At 43.9% G+C, this 17,079-nt stretch overlaps 1 protein-coding gene across 1 annotated transcript in view; it reads right to left on the bottom strand.

The window, feature by feature from the left end:
* CYP7B1 (cytochrome P450 family 7 subfamily B member 1) overlaps positions 1 to 16,640 on the bottom strand; it is a 103,725-nt gene extending 87,085 nt beyond the window's left edge. Inside the window, exon 1 of the mRNA XM_083517948.1 lies at positions 16,194 to 16,640. Coding sequence (XP_083374074.1) covers positions 16,194 to 16,291 — 98 coding nt within the window. The 5' untranslated portion in view covers positions 16,292 to 16,640. The remainder of the gene's footprint in view (positions 1 to 16,193) is intronic.
* Positions 16,641 to 17,079: the final 439 nt, after the last annotated feature.

Below are 17,079 nucleotides of genomic sequence, written 5' to 3'. Positions count from 1 at the left end.
ATATTTTCTAGATAATAGCTTTAAATAGCAACCCCAAGAGAAATGTGTTGGGCTGATGTCCATGGCTATCTAATGCCAATGCTGAGAACCCAAATGATCTACTAAAATTAAATATCTTATTGGATCAAGAAGAGGACATAAAGGAGAAGGCACCTTTGCTATTGTCATGAGCTGGAATATCAAAAGTAATTACAGTAAAACTTCAGATATATGGAAACATGTTCCCCAGAGGCAGAAGCTGGTTCATCATTATGCTCTTTTAAAGTCCCACAAATCCAAGATATAATTAACTGCAAGATCAGATCTTATGAATGTGTGGGGATCCAAGGACAGAAATAAAGGGGGGAAACCTTTCACAATGACTTCTTGGCTGTGCTGAGTGCACAGCATAATCTAACCACGTGCACTTTGAGCCTTGTTTCTGCATGCCTCAGAGGAGGCCTAGTACAATTGCATCTTTGTGCAAAGAATCCACCAAAATATTATATGGGCAATGCATCTGACTCCCTTGCAAACCTCTCCTCCAGAGTATGCCAAGTGGCTTGGCATTTGCTTTTTGTGATGGAAGCATGACTTAAACCAAAAGTAAAAGGAGAAGGTTCTGAAAAGCCTGAAAGAGTATCAGAAGTAGTTTGGAGCAGCAAGCATACATTTCCCCCACCTTATCCAACAAAGTGACAAGGAGTGAAGTACAAAAAGGTATAGCAGCAGAAGGAACAGGAGAAGCAAAGGTTTATTGATTTCATTGTTTTCATTATTTTCAATATATGTACGGCACCAATAATGCCAAGTTCACTGGGGGGTAGTCTCCAGTGTAGTCCCCCTCCCCTATGTGTAACTTAAGCACCTATCAATTATGGTTCCCAAAACTGAATGTGTCTGTGTGTGTGCGCGCAATACATATAATGTAATACATATGGATAAATTATCCAGAGTGCACATAAAGGAAAATTCACTAGACAGCAGTAATAGGGAATCTTCTTCCTTCTCCTGTTGGAGCCTGTTCATTCATTACCTCAGTGTTGTAGTAATGTTTGAAAGCCTGGCACCATCATGGCGGAACCAGTTTCACAGGTCTTGTCCAAGCAATTACTGTCTGATTTGAAATAGGAAATTGTCTTCTGCTAACCCAGACCATTGGTCTCTCTAGCTCAGTAATCTCTACATGGATTGGCAGTGGTTTTCCAGTATTTCAGACTGAGCGTCTTTTCTAATTCTCTTTGGGAATGACAGAAAGTGAACACAGGGAATTGCTTTATACTGAGCCAGGCCATTGGTCTAGTTAGCTTAGTATTGTCTCCACTGACTGGCAGCAGTCATCTTCTGCATGCCAAGCAGATATTCTGACACTGAGCTACAGCCATGTTCCCAGCTCCTCTAAAACATCACCATGAATGAGCTAGAAAGGTTTGTTTAGGGACAGAGTTACAGGATCAGTCTTATTATTGTTGTTAGTGGCATTTATTTATATACAGTGGTACCTCGGGTTAAGTATTTAATTCGTTCCGGAGGTCCGTTCTTAACCTGAAACTGTTCTTAACCTGAAGCACCACTTTAGCTAATGGGGCCTCCCGCTGCTGCCATGCTGCTGGAGCACAATTTCTGCTCTCATCCTCAAGCAAAGTTCTTAACCCTGAGGTACTATTTCTGGGTTAGCGGAGTCTTTAACCTGAAGCGTATGTAACCCGAGGTACCACTGCACTGCCTTAAAATATATTTCTCCTGCTCAAGGCAGCTCAGAGAACAAACACAATATCGAGCACTTAAAGCAGAGCTTTCCAAACTTTTCATGTTGGTGACACACTTGTTAGACATGCATCATTTCGCAATGCAGTAATTCAGTTTCACCCACAAACCAGAGGTTAAACTTACCCCTTTCCAGCCCCAGGAGGAGCATAAGGAGCATTTGCGCAACACACTTACACACTGCAGCCGACACACTGAATATGTCATGACACACAGTTTGGAAAGCTCTGACTTGAAGCATAGAGAAAAAGATTGGTTCCACACACTCACAGATCTGGTCCCAAGGAAGAATATCCACTGACAGTATGACTGCAACTAGTGTTAAAACCCGTTCAAAGAGAATATTATCCTGCATAGGCACTGATGATGATGATGATAATTTATTTGCACCTTGCCCATCTGGCTGAGTTTCCCCAGCCACTCTGGGCAGCTTCCAACAAAGATTAAAAATACATTAAAATGTCACACATTAAAAACTTCCCTGAACAGGGCTGCTTTCAGATGTCTTCTGAATGTCAGGTAGTTGTTTATCTCTTTGACATCTGATGGGAGGCCGTTCCATAGGGTGGGTGCCACTACCGAGAAGGCCCTCTGCCTGGTTCCCTGTAGCTTTGCTTCTCTCAGTGAGGGAACCGCCAGAAGACCGTCGGAGATGGACCTCAGTCTGAGGGAATTCACCGAAGACAATTTCTTGTTGAAACTCGTATTGAACCTGGCTCTTGCTCTTAACCCATTCACTTCTGTTTTAACCTCACTAAGATTTCAATTAAAATTAATGTTCACCTCAGAAAGAATTGGTGCTTAGAGCCAACATATCTTGCCCAGGAGAATAAGACAAATTTGTCTAAGCTCAAGTATTTCAGCAAGACAGCCTTCTTCAGACTAAGCACTCACCAAGGAAGAAGTAAATTATACATGGAGCTGGGATTAAAAAAGACAATCAAAAGAGGAGGAGGAGTGTTAATAAATCTGCCCTCTGATGAGGATATTCTATTAGAAAATCATTTGTAAGTATATTAACCTGTAAAAACAAATTGCTGATGGGTTCATGGGTTGAATGAAAATATTATGGAGGCCATTAAATACTGAATAGAATGAACAGGGCACACACCTTCCAGAGAGCAGAGTCAAAATTATTATTATATATATTTCTGCCATCACCAGTATCAGCAGTGTTCAGAAGACTGTACTAGCATCAATAGGTTTTTATATAACTCATGTCAGACTTTCAACATAGAGGGCAACCTGAACTTGAGTATTTCTATGTGCTTCCATATCTAAATAAATATAAAAATACAAATGAAAGTCTTAAAATAAGAATAAAATTATTTATACCAAACCTTACCCTACAAGAAGCTCAGAGAGAAGCCGAAGTGCCCCATGATGTACATTTGGGCCAAATGCCGGCTCTCAGACTAAGCCAACCAGTGAACTTCGTGGTTGACTGGGGACTGAAAGCTAGATTTCCCTGGTCCTATTTTGACTAACCACTATACCTCACTGCCTTGTTTTAATTTCACAGGAAAGTAAGAACATACAGCCTACCTATCATGCTAGCTGCAGGAAACAACAAGGGCCCTTTCCCCAAACAACTTTGTGAAGCATGAGAAGTGGCCATGGACAATTTGGCAACATCTCATGCAAGCATGCCTTCTCCTGATTAGCCACAAAAATATATAGGAAGCCTAGTAGACTCAGTGTCAGGCTCCGTAACTTCATCAGATCCTAAACCATCCCTGTAGTTTGTGGGTCTGGGCCTAATGCGTCTGAGACAAGAAGGAAATTTTGGGGTACCTCACTGATTGACACTTTGTGGGTTTCCCCTCTCTCCCCTGGGACCAAAGACTGGGAAGAACAGGCTAATTTCTTTGTCACAACTTGTACCTTGTTTTGGAATAAAAATGCACCACTGACATAAATGAGTAATTACGGAAGAGTGACAAGACTAGTAGAGCACACAGGATACATCAAGACAGAGATTATTATTTTCCTTTGCAAAGAAATTTCATTATAATATGGCTTGTAAATGCATTTACTTTGCATTTTTAGGGAGGAAGAAATATTAAAGGAATGTGTTTAAGGAAATCATGAGACACAGGATGTCCTCTTGGACAAACCTTTGCTGCTCCAAAATGCACACAAGTGCTAAAAATAATGCAAAAAGCCCACAAGCATTTGGTCAAGAATCATCACCCTTCTTGAACCGACTGCTAGTTTCCTGTGTTCCCAGAATATTTTTATCAACTGGCATACAGCTCTGTACCATATGGCATGGCACACTAACGAGTAAAGAACTTGATTTAAATATACAGGGAAATAAAAATAAATGTTATACCTATACAGGCGCAAATAAAGTTACACATTCATAGGCCCCAAAGCTCTTCTTGCAGGGAGAATGTTGGGTTATTCCAAAATAAAACAAAAGCAACGCAAATCTGTGGCACCTTACGAGGTGTCACCACTAAATATAACAGTCATTTTAACCACTATTTAAAGCTTCTTTCTCCTATCACCATAGTTATGTATGGATTGGTACATGTTCCTTAGGAGGAAAAGAAAAAGCAATGGAGGTTTCAGCTTGGGGTTCTAAAAAGCAGTGACCCAAGATTTAGTTTCTGTCAACCACTATCTCAGGTTATATTTTGTGACTGGAAAAGCTGGGTTAAATATTACCTTGTATTTATTTGTTAGTTAAAACATTCGTACACTACCCTTCAATCCAGTGAAAATAACACATAATGTATAGCATAAAATATACCATTTTAGCGTTTTGCCTTGCTAAATATTGTGAGCCACAAGGGATAGGTTTGTGATAGAAAGGCAGGGTACGGATATTTCAGTCTTCAAGACAGTAGAGAACGCATTAACCATCTTACTGCCCTGCCTTGTAAGAATAAGATAAATTCAGAGAATCTAGAAAAGCCACATGCACAAAAATGCAGGCTAACTTGATGTTAGCACAGAGGTATTTTAAATGTATATTTTGTTTCCAATAGATAGTCTAAATGGTGAGCATCTCAAAAACGTGGTTCCAAAACATGGTCAGCATGTTTTAAAAGGTGCTTATCATAGACTCTAGTATGCCAGCATATCAGGGGACGCAGACTGCTGTCATATCAAGATGGCAAGACTATGAAGAAGAAGAAGAAGAAGAAGAAGAAGAAGAAGAAGAAGAAGAAGAAGAAGATGATTTTGGATTTGATATCCCTCCTTTCACTCCCTTTAAGGAGTCTCAAAGCGGCTAACATTCTCCTTTCCCTTCCTCCCCCACAACAAACACTCTGTGAGGTGAGTGGGGCTGAGAGACTTCCGAGAAGTGTGACTGGCCCAAGGTCACCCAGCAGCTGCATGTGGAGGAGCGGGGAAGCGAACCCAGTTCACCAGATTACAAGACTACCGCTCTTAACCACTACACCACACCAGTGATGCTTAAATTTGACACTGACCACATGGTTTATGTGTGGTGACATCATGCCTATAGAGGGCAAAAGACCTCTTTAGGAAGACCAAGACCGCCAGGGTTTAAACCAGGACTCAAAGCCTTTGGAATTTACCCTTTCATGGATTAATAGTGCATTGTTATAAAAAGTGATCATCCTAACAACTCACTTTCCAGAAGCATTTTACAGGTCAAAACCTGAACCTACAATTCAAAATAAACAAAAGGATCTATTACAAACAATCCCACAGAAAATTGAATTCCTGGATTTGAATTCACAAGTACAAGTTAGTACTGCAAATCAACATTTCCCACCTTCGCCGCATCAAGCAGTTGGTCCCTTACCTTTCCCACCCCGACCTGGCCACAGTGCTCCATGCGGCAGTCACCTCCAGGCTTCACCAATGTAATTCGCTCTACGCGGGGCTGCCCTTGAAGCTGACCCAGAAACTCCAGCGGGTGCAGAATGCTGCAGCGAGGCTCCTCACGGGGTCTCTGCCATGGGAGCATATTCACCCAGTGATTCTCCAGCTGCACTGGCTCCCGGTGGAGTACAGGGTTAGATTTAAGGTGCTGGTTTTGACCTTTAAAGCCCTTCATGGCCTAGGACTCTTGTATCTACGGGACGGCCTCTCCTGGTATGTCCCACAGAGGACCTTAAGATCCATAAATAGCAACACCCTAGAGGTCCTGGGCCCTAAGGAAGACAGATTAGCCTCAACCAGAGCCAGGGCCTTTTCAACACTGGCTCTGGCCTGGTGGAACTCTCTGCCTCATGAGACCAGGGCCCTGCAGGATCTGATTTCTTGTTGTTCCACCTGGCCTTCAGCTTGGAATCAATTTGATTCCCTCCCCCTCTTCTTTTTTCCTTTCTCCTCCTGTGGATTTGATTTCCATTGAAATGAGGCTGTATTTTAATGTTTTAATGTTGTATTTCAATCTTGTTTTTAAGTTGTATTTCAATTAATTTGTTTTTATATCGGGTGTTAGCTGCCCTGAGCCCAGTCTTGGCTGGGGAGGGCAGGATATAAAAAAAAAAATTAAAAAAAGAAGAGGAAGAAAGAAACAGCACTCTTCTCAGTTTTGATTTGTACAAACACAAAAGCATAGAATGCTAGATGTCAGCCAAGTAGTTTATTTAAATGTGAATTATTTTTATAGCTACTATTAAAAGCAAAATGGCAAGAGACATTTGTTTTCCTGCCATAAAAATAGGGTACCTTGAAAAATTCCTTTAAAAAAAATACAAAAAAAGTCCAGAGAGAGAAAGAACCAGAGAACAGGTTGAATGAGAGATTCCCTGAAACTCAGCAGAAGAAAAACAACGAAGTCAGCTATGGACATGGATATGGCACTTCAAAGAACATTGCCCAACAGCATGTTTGTTTGCTACTCTATATGTGGTGTTTATAATTATATATATTGCAACATAATTAACCTACTTAGCATGAAGATTATAAAAGGTGTGGACAATATGTTATTAGATAAGGAAGAAATTACAACTGGCATCGATTTCTAGATATAAATCACCTACCTTGTAGTTGTCAGTAGACATTAAAGCAAGCCACAATAGAAATATTTCTTAAATGCATACTTTAATTAAATCATGGTAATATATGTGATCAGATTTGAGAAACGTGCCTCAAGATGTTTACAAGCCCTTGGAGATGTTCTAATAATCCTACCAAAAATATCCCTTTTCCCAAATAATGGGTTATTTGGGGACACCGTTTTGTCCCCCAGAAATTCCAAGTGGGTGCATCAGGGGTGGGAGCCTGTGGCCATCCAGATGCTGCTGAACTACAACTTCCATCATCCCAGACCACTGGCCATGCTGGCTGGGAGTGATGGGAGTTGTGGTACAACACTATTTGGGGGGCTTCGGGTTCTCCACTGTTTATATAAGCAGGGCTAATTCCAAACATGCTAATCTTGTAGCAGTGTAACAGACTATGAAATATACTTTAACGTAACATTTCATGGGTCAGAACTCATTTTGTCAGTTGAATGAAAAGGCAGGTTCATTCAGAAGAGAGCCGGAGGAGAACTTGACTGGCTGAACAGGAGAAACTATGAAGATGCCATTTAGCCCTCTGATTAAAGTGGGGGGGGGGGAAGAGAGATGGAGAGAGAACTGTTTTGTTAAAGAGGTTTGCAGCAGAGATTCTGTGTGAATAACACTTTTCAAGTCGTCCCTCAAACTTCTAGTACACAATTATCCTGTAGTACACTGTGGGTTAAACCACAGAGCCTAGGACTTGCTGATTAGAAGGTCAGTGGTTCGAATCCCCATGACGGGGTGAGCTCCTGTTGCTCAGTCCCTGCTCCTGCCAACCTAGCAGTTTGAAAGCACGTCAAAGTGCAAGTAGATAAATAGGCACCACTCCGGCGGGAAGGTAAACGGCATTTCCATGTGCTGCTCTGGTTTGCCAGAAGCTGCTTAGTCACGCTGGCCACATGACCCAGAAGCTGTACACCGGCTCCCTCGGCCAATAAAGCGAGATGAGTGCCGCAACCCCAGAGTCGGTCACGACTGGACCTAATGGTCAGGGGTCCTTTTACCTTTACATCCAAGTGTCATCGAATATGTCTGCCTACATTAGCCACATTCTGTCACAGCCCAGAGCACTCAGGATCCTTATTTAAATTTACTGAATATTTATACCTCACTTTTCTATGAAGACAATAATCAAAGCAGGTTACAATACACAAAACTTAACAAAGGAAAGCAAAACATTAAATATTAAGGGACCATCAACAGTAAATCAGCATGTCTGAAACAGTATCTGCCTCTATTAGTAGAACTCTAAACCAGGGGTCACCAACCGTATCTGCAGGTGCTATGATGCCTATGAAGGCTTCCCTTGGAGAAATGCCCCAAACTCTGAGCTTCCATTTGTTTTTGTGTTGTTGTTTTTTTTGGGGGGGGTTAAGTCTCCCAGAACAAATATTATGGGGCAAAGAATGCAGGCACCTTCTATGTGATTTCTGTGAAGTGAGAGTGGTGTGGCTATTTTTCCCCTGGTACTGAGGAATGTTCTTTGTTATTAGGCAGCAACAGCATCAGTGGGTGGTGTGGGGAGGTAGGTGTGGTCTCCATAATCAAGACCAGCAGGGCATAGGTAACTTCTTGTGAATAAGGCTGTCAGAGCTGTTTATTTCTCTCATTTTGTGTTATGCTATGCTCCCCATAGGGATGAGGGTGGCGCTGTGGGTTAAACCACAGAGCCTAGGACGAAAGCCCGTCAAAGTGCAAATAGATAAATAGGTACCACTCTGGTGGGAAGGTAAACGGCATTTCCGTGTGCTGCTGTGGTTCACCAGAAGCGGCTTAGTCATGCTGGCCACATGGCCCAGAAGCTGTACGCCGGCTCCCTCGGCCAATAAAGTAAGATGAGCGCCGCAACCCCAGAGTCAGCCACAACTGGACCTAATGGTCAGGGGTCCCTTTACCTTTTTTATACTCCCCATGGTTCTTCCCCCTTCATGGCACCTATTTTCTTTTACTGGCTACCCCAACCTTCTTCTGAAATTTAAAATGAGCTAGTCCAAACAGGTTGGCAACCCATCGTCTATCAAAGCAGATTAAGAATTTGTGGGCTTCCTACAGGAATCTGGTTGGGCACTGTGAGAAGTGGATGCTAGATTAGATGGGTCTTGGGCCTGATCTGACATGGCTCTTCTTATATTCTTAGCAAGGGAAAAAAATGATGGTTGGATGGACCTATGTGGATAGTCAATGTGTTGCTTTCCATTTGTTGGACTCCAATTCTCATTGGTCCCTAGCAGTGCCTCTAGAAGTGTGCCTCTAAGGGTCGCCAGCACCACATCCATGGACACTATGATGGCCTTGAGGACTTCCTTACTGCCAGCAAAGTCTCTGAGCATTCCCCTCACTGCCTCCTTTTTTCTTCCTTGGAAAGCGTGTAAAGCTGAAGGAGAAAGTTGAAAGAATGCTACTCAGTCCCACTTCCTTTTTCAGTCTAATTGTTTTAAGGGTCAGACCAGTTGAACAGAGGGAAGAGTGACCAGGAAATGGGGGCAGGCTGGAGTAGGAAGGAAAAGAGAGTGATCTTGGAGAAATAATAATAATAATAATAATAATAATAATAATAATAATAATAATAATAATTTATACCCCTCCCATCTGGCTGGGTTTCTCACACCACTCTGGGTGGCTTCCAACAAAATATTAAAAATACAACAAAACATCAAACATTAAAAACTTCCCTAAACAGGGCTGCCTTCAGATGTCTTCTAAAAGTCAGATAGTTGTTTATTTCCTTGACATCTGATGGGAGGGAGTAATGAGAGTCTGGGAGTGGCAAAGGGAAGAAAGTGAGATGCTACGTGAGAGAGATTTGCATGTGTATGTACGCACACAAACTGGATTCAGTTAAATGAATCATCTTGAAGTTGTGTAGTTTTCACACACAAGCACACACATACATAGCCCAACTAACATTGAGCAAACATTTAAAAATTACTGATTTGGTACTCTTCAGTGTTGCCATGCAGCAAAAACATGGGTTCTTATGGATCATCAGGTCACCTCTTGACCCACAAATGTGTTCTGTGGCTTTTTGTGTATGGTTTTCTTGCCATCTTGTATAAAAATCATGAATGTATGCCTTTTCTTAGTCTTTTAGTGGTGCTGGCAAGTTCTGCGATTTTTACTGTGCAATCTACCAATGTATAGTTTAATTTGATGGTATTCTTTTGGGTAGGGGATGGCTCTGTGTAAAATCATAAAATTCAAGAGGATCCATTTTATTTCTCCTGGATCTCACTTCTCCCCATGCTTCATAAAATACTTAAATCATTTTTGTGTGCACATATGCATATACACTGTCTTGGTGGGGAGGGAAGAACCAGAGGTGGTGGTGGCCTCTCTCAAAATTCCAGCTGTGCCCTTTGGCTGAAAAATGTTGGAGGCCCCTTCTCTAGGTGGATGTTCCTACCAAAATCTAATCTCTCGAGCATAAACGACCTAGCATGAAAAGCAATAAGCTACTGAATGAGAATGATCATGAAAAAGGCAATAAGTAGTGTACATTACTATGGCATGGCAACGAAAATAGAGTGTTTTCAATGCTACACTCTCTTCTGCCGTTAACATTTTATAACCTAGTAAAACCTTCTTGCTATTTTCCTTTCAATTAAAAACATCTAACATCCTTTTAGGTATAGAATTAGTCATTTGCCATTCACATCCTTCCTCTAAATGGGCCATTTGAGCCTCTGAAGATATTAAAAGACACAATTTGAAAGGTAAAAATGGCAGAAGCGTTCTTGGCTCAAAAGTAATACCAATAGCCCAGACGCTCTCCAAAGACTGCAAAAATATACAAACAGGATTTCCAAATGTGTGCACTAAACCAGAATGAGGCAATAGTTTATCTAACTCACTCTAATACATCCTGAAACAATTATATATTCATAGATGGATTTTTTTTTTAAAAAAAAATTAGAGTCCCTGGCATGTGCAGAACAGAAAAAAGTAAGCAGAAAACATGGCAATCTCCCTTTAAGAATACGACCATAAACAGAACATCCACAACGTATTTGCTGGATAAATGCTCATAGTTGAGAACACAGAACGGTGTTTTCACTGAGCTGGTACACAACTCTACGATCTCAAAAATACAGTGTTATGTTTTTGGTTCCAAGCTTTATAGCCAAAGCTATTGAGGCAATGAGATCTATGAATAAAGTTGGAGGGGTTGCAGTATTCCTACCTATGGTAGGATTCTGATGTTCTTCAAGAGCCACCATCAGTGATGTCAAAAAGTACTTCTTCACACAAAAGAGGAGTAGACAAATTCAGAGAGGCTATCAATGGCCACAAACCATATATTTACATTTGCTATTCTGGCAATAAAAATGAAAGCATAAAAATGAAAAGACAGAAGGCTACATCTTTCCATGCTTTCTGAGACTGGATCAAAGCAGAAAAACTATCATATATGGATACAGACACAGATGTTTTACATAAGTGGAGTTCGACTTTTGGCTCATTTGGTTTAAAAGAGATGTTAGTAGACCTATAATTTGTCACAAAGAAGGAAATGGTGTTCTAGGGCAGGAATGGGGAAACTCTTGTTGTTGGATGTCACCAGCTCCAGAGATCATAGCTAATAGCAGGGATGAGAGGAGCTACAGTCCAATGACATCTGAAGGACCACAGAATCCCTGCCTTTGTTTTAGAAATATAGCTTAGTTCAGGGAAATGGTTTCCTGTAGAATAATGTTAGGTACCGTATTTTTCGTTCTATAGGACGCACATTTCCCCCTCCAAAAATTAAGGGGAAATGTGTGTGCGTCCTATAGAGCGAATGCAGGCTGCGCCGCTAAGCCCAAAGCCAGAACAGGAAGGCGGAGCACTGCGGAGCGCTCCGTCTCGCTGCTCTAGCTTGGGGACGTTGCCTTCACCCCGCTGTCCTGCAGAAGCTACCAAGGCTGTTCCCAAGCCAGAACAGCGAGACGGAGGGCTCCATCTCGCTGCTCTAGCTTGGGGACGGCTGCGCGCAAACCTCTGCAGGGCAGTGGGGTGCCTTCACCCCGCTGTCCTGCAGAAGCTAGGAAACCTCTGCAGGGCAGTGGGGTGCCTTCACCCCGCTGTCCTGCAGAAGCTAGCAAGGCTGTTCCCAAGCCAGAACAGCGAGACGGAGGGCTCCGTTTCACTGCTCTAGCTTGGGGATTGCTGCGCGCAAACCTCTGCAGGGCAGCGGGGTGCCTTCACCCCACTGTCCTGCAGAAGCTAGCAAGGCTGTTCCCAAGCCAGAACAGCAAGACGGAGGGCTCCATCTCGCTGCTCTAGCTTGGGGACGGCTGCGCGCAAACCTCTGTAGGGCAGCGGGGCGCTGCGCTCCAAAGGCTTCAGGGATCTTTGAGGCTGGCGGTGGGGGAAAGCAGCGCGTGTTCTCCCCCTCCTATGGTCCGGTGCGTCCAATGGAGCGAAAAATACGGTAATTATTATCTGGAAGCAAACTTACACAACATTGTTCTTCATATGGCAAACATTACTGGTACATTTAATCTCTAGCCTGTGTGCTGGGATTCCCTATAAACAGGAGCATTTATACAAGCACTTCAAAACTGCATGGTAAAAACACCAAAGCAACTGAACGTGAAAATATGCACATACTCTTATTTATTTCAGTGCAGATTTGTGTGTGTGTGTTGTACAACAGCCACATAATGAGGGAACAAGAAGACTTCTCCAAAGAATGGGCTAGTTTATAGGTTTTAGCAAAGTTTCACCTCTCACCATGTCCACTTTCAATTACTCTGGTGCCACCACTGTTTCCAACTAAACACTGAGTTTTGTGAGGTGTGGCATTGTATCTTGGAAGGCCCCCACCCTAAGGAGATCCAAGAGGCCCACTCTGTGATCCCGTATAACACCAACTGATAATTTCTGATTTCTGCCAACCTTCCATAAAGAAAGCATAAACATAAAACTGCCTAAAGGTATGATTCAAAATAATAATAAAAAACTAAAAGGCCAAAACGTGTGACTCCTCAATGCACCATCCCACTCCCTCAAAGGCCTGGGCAAAGATGCACATCTTTCCTTCAGTTTACATATTGCATTTTAATCAAAAGGCTGTGTATCTACAGACACAGCAGATGCAGACTCATGCCATTAAATAAGACTTTGCCATGTAAGAGTAACACCTCCTTCTCCCGCTCAGGCTGAGAGGGCAAGTGGCACAAGACGAGTGGAAGCTACAAGAAACAACCTCTGCTACCTCCCTTCTTGCTCTCAGAGGTGTGGAGGTAAAGATTGAGCCTGCCACAACAACCACCCAGAAAGTATGTGAGCGAGAGAAGGCAATAGCTATTCCTGCAGTCCCACCACTTCTTGCTCTCTCTCTCTCTCTCTCTCTCTCTGGGCCATGTAGAGAAAGAGAGCGAGCAACAGTTGTTGGGACTGCAGGAATAGCCATTGCCTTCTCTCACTCACATGATTTCTGTGAGCCGTGGCTGTGGCAGGCTCAGTCTGTGGTGCTGCTGGAGACCACAATCCACCACATCTGCCTGCCCTGCCTCTCTCTGGATGGTGCAGCAAAGAAGGTTGGTCCCACAGGGCCAAATCCCCACCACTACTCTGACCAGAGGGAGACAGAAGCAGCTGCTCATGCGAGGAGCAAACCTCTCATCTTTTCTCATCCTCTGGGCAAGAGCACAGAGGAAGAAGCAGAGCCACCTCTGTAGCATGGAGATCTGGACATGGCCTATTCTCATTTGCCCACTCTGGGATGAGTGCAGGGACAACTCTAGCTCCAATCCTTTCCCCTCTGCAGCCCCACAACAGAAGGTAACAAGCAGGGTCAAAATAATACCAAGAACTAACTTAGAACTAACTTAGTTGGTCTTTAAGGTGCTACTGGAAGGAACTTTTTTATTTTGACTATGGCAGACCAACACGGCTACCTATCTGTAACTGAAGCAGAGTCAAGTACGCTACCAGAAGCAAAACTTCCTTTAGAAAATGGAATGGGAACGAAAAGAAGCTAACACTGGCAAAAGAAATGCAGGCAGGCTTCCAGGGACAGGGAGTGGCATGTTGTGAAGATAGCATGGGGAATGCCCTCACACACTCACAGTAGCGTGATAAAAGGCTGGCAGGCGGGCATGGGGCGTGTGATAGCAGCAGGAGCAAAAACACAAGGAGGCAGGTGAGGCGAAAAAAAGGAGAGAGAAGTAGCTAGGAGAAGGAGAACCTTTGCCCCAGGGAGAGACAAGAAAAACAAGGGAAACGCCTGTGAGAGGCAAGCCGGGGAAGTAGAGCAAAGTTATAAGTGCTGCTTATAATAAAAGGGATCCTGTGATCACACAGGCAGAACCTGGACTAAGGAACCATTCCGGGTTCCCAAGGCTTCTCAGGGGGGTGAGGTGTTATAGGGAAGAAGAATCCTGACACAAACAAGAATGAATGCTAATTAGGAATATGAAGAGCACATTGCTAAAATCATAAAAGCCCAAGCAAAAAAAAATGCTTTAAATACATCAGCAATAGATTATCAGCTGGGAAGGGAGCTGGGCCTTTGGATGACAAGAGTCAAAGGTGTGATAGAGGAGGATAAGGAGAATGCAGAGAAGCATTTGTCAGGTTGCTGTGCCTGAACTAACTTTTGCAGAGAGGGAGTCTGAGGAACTGCAAAAAAAGTGGTGACAAGGAATGATGTTCTAGGCCTCATAGATGAATTGTTAACGATAAAATAACCAAGAACACAAAGAACAAGCTTTGCCAATTTTACTTTCAAAAAGTAAAATTCCTGACACCCATGAAATGGTTCAGCTTTTGGGGGGGGAAACCTAAGCTTTTTGAACTGCTTTTTCCATTGTGTTGCCATATATCCAGGTTTTCCATGACATTTTGCCAGTTCAGCAAAATGACACCTTTTTTACACCCGAAAGCAAGGACACGTCAAGAATTTTCGTAATGTATGGCAAGCCTACCAAAGCACAGCCAAGATGGCTTCTGCAAGTCCTGCCTCACTATCTTGTAGAATGCTTTAATAATGTCAACAGGCATATAGCTAAGTGTGACTCAGTTGACATAGTGTATTAGAACTTCTGAAAAGCTTTTGACAAAATGTCTCATCAAAGATCCTGAGTAACCTTGGCAGTCATGGAATATGAGGAGAGGTCCTATTGTAGATCAGGAAGTAGTTAAGAAACAGGAAGCACAGAATAGAACCATATAGACAGTTCTCCCAATGAAGAGGTGTAGAAAGTGGAGTCCCACAAGTATTGGTAGACAAGTACCGGGATATGAATGATAAGGCCATCTGTGGCCACAATAGCTATGTTCTACCTCAGAGACAGTATGCATTTGAATGCATGAGAATCACAAGTAGGGAGAGCACTGTAACACTGATGCCCTGTTTGTGGGATTCCCATGGGCATCCAATGATTGGTATTAGGACCTGTGTTTTATACCTTGTCCATAAATTATGTAGATTTCAAGGTGAACAGGGTGAGCAGTGAGGCAGCCAAGTTTGTTGATGAAATTGTTCAGGATGATTAAAACAAAAAATTAAAAGAAAATTGAATTGCAATGTGCTCCAAAAGGATCTCTTCAACCCAGGTGAATGGACATAAAAATGGCAAATGCAATTCAATGTAAACAAATGCACGTGGGATCTGAACTGGCAGTGACTGACCAGGAACAAGATCATGGGATCACAGCAGATAGACTGATGAAGAGGCCAATCCAGTGTGCAGCAGATGTGAAGAAGGCAAATTCCATGCTAGGAGTCACCAGGAAAGGAATTGAAATAAAAAGACCAGAGGAGGGGCACACAAGCAAGAGGCCCACTACAGCTTCACTTGGGGATGGGTGCTTATTTTGGGGTAGTTGCTTCTCATGCATCCACCAACTTTGTTGCAGCAACATTGCTGGCATCAAAATGCCAGGTTGCATTCGCCCGCACTCCGTCCAGTTTTGCCCTTTCATGGGGAAATCAGATATGTGAAAGAAAACCTGTTTGCAATGCCCCCTTTGCCCATTGAGCAACCGTGTGGAATGGCTCTCACTCACTCTCCCACGGCGGTGTGGCTCTGGGGATTTGTGGAAAGGTGAATGCTCAAGGGGCCACCCAAATCATGTTGCCAAGTCCCCAGAACCTACAACACTCCCTGGTAAAACCTGACGCCTCTCGTGTAGGAAACGTCCCAGAGAGATCGCCCCCCGGTCGTTGCAGCAAACTCAAAATGAGAGAGAGTATGCATGTGTGGTGCCAGTTTAACAAGATAACAGCGTTAAGTGGATCTATAAATCTGCTAATCGTTACGGGACACAATCGCTCTCTTTCCCCCTTCGTTTTCTGCAAAGTTAACCTTGGTGCATCAGAGCCAACTTTGAAACGGGATCCAAGTTCCCCTTGACTCTGCCGGGTCTTCCAGTCCTGCAGGATCTCAACAACCCTGCTGCGATCTCCTGCAGCCAGCCGAGCGACGGCACTGCAGCCAGGCGATCTCTCTCCTCCTTTCTTACCTTTTCCGCCTGCAGAAAACACAGAGCGCCCAGAGCGCCAGAGCAGTAGCGAGCGCCAGGCCGTAGGTGCGAGGGGACAGCAGCTCGAGGAGGCCCATTTTGGGGGAGCTCGGCTCCTTCGACGTGCTTCTGTTGCTTCTGTCGCTCTTCCCGCAGCAGAGACCTCCCTCTCTGCCAGCAAACTTCAGGCATCTCCCGCCAGGGAACTCCCGCTCCCGGTTCCCTCCCGCAGCGTTACAGGAAGTTTGGACAGCGACGGGGAAAAGAAAAAAACCGAGCAACAACGGCGTTCCGATTGGAAGGAGAGCGCAGTGGGGCGGCCCCAGGGAAAATCTCAGCCCCGCCCCACCGTCGAAGGAGAGCGACTGGAAGAGCCGCTTGGGAAGCGCGGAAGAGACGGGCAAAGACCCCGCGCGCCCGCCTCGCCCGCTCCCCGCGCGCTCCCTTCCCCAGGGAAGTTGGATCTCAGGGTCCGGCTTCCCATTGGAGGAGAGAAGGGAGGAAGCTGGGGGAGAGCTGGCCGCGAGGAGCGAAGGAGGATGATTATTATTCCACAGAAGCTGCTCCAGAAAGCAAAGAAGGCAGATCGTCGCCCTGATGTCTGGGGAAAGCGGCGGCCTGAGAAAGAATCAGTTTCTGGGTGTGTGTTTTTTACGGGATTTTGTTGAATCTCGCCTGTTGTATTCAGGCTCCGCAGCGCATCTGCTTATCTAGTAATTTATTTACCAGACTACTAACAGATCCTGACAGAGCTCCTAATCCAGACCTGCGATTGTTTTCAGCGCAAGGGAAAGGGAAGAGAGAAGGCTGGTGTTCTGCGTCAATATAACACAATGCATCACTATTTGAAAGTAAAATAAGTTCCGTTCAGTGTAGCTGAAGTTGG

Source organism: Podarcis liolepis (genome assembly GCF_965112155.1).
Source record: "Podarcis liolepis genome assembly, chromosome: 8".
NCBI lineage: Eukaryota > Metazoa > Chordata > Lepidosauria > Squamata > Lacertidae > Podarcis > Podarcis liolepis.
Note: the sequence above shows the minus strand (reverse complement) of the source record. Positions and strands in the feature narration are given on the sequence as shown.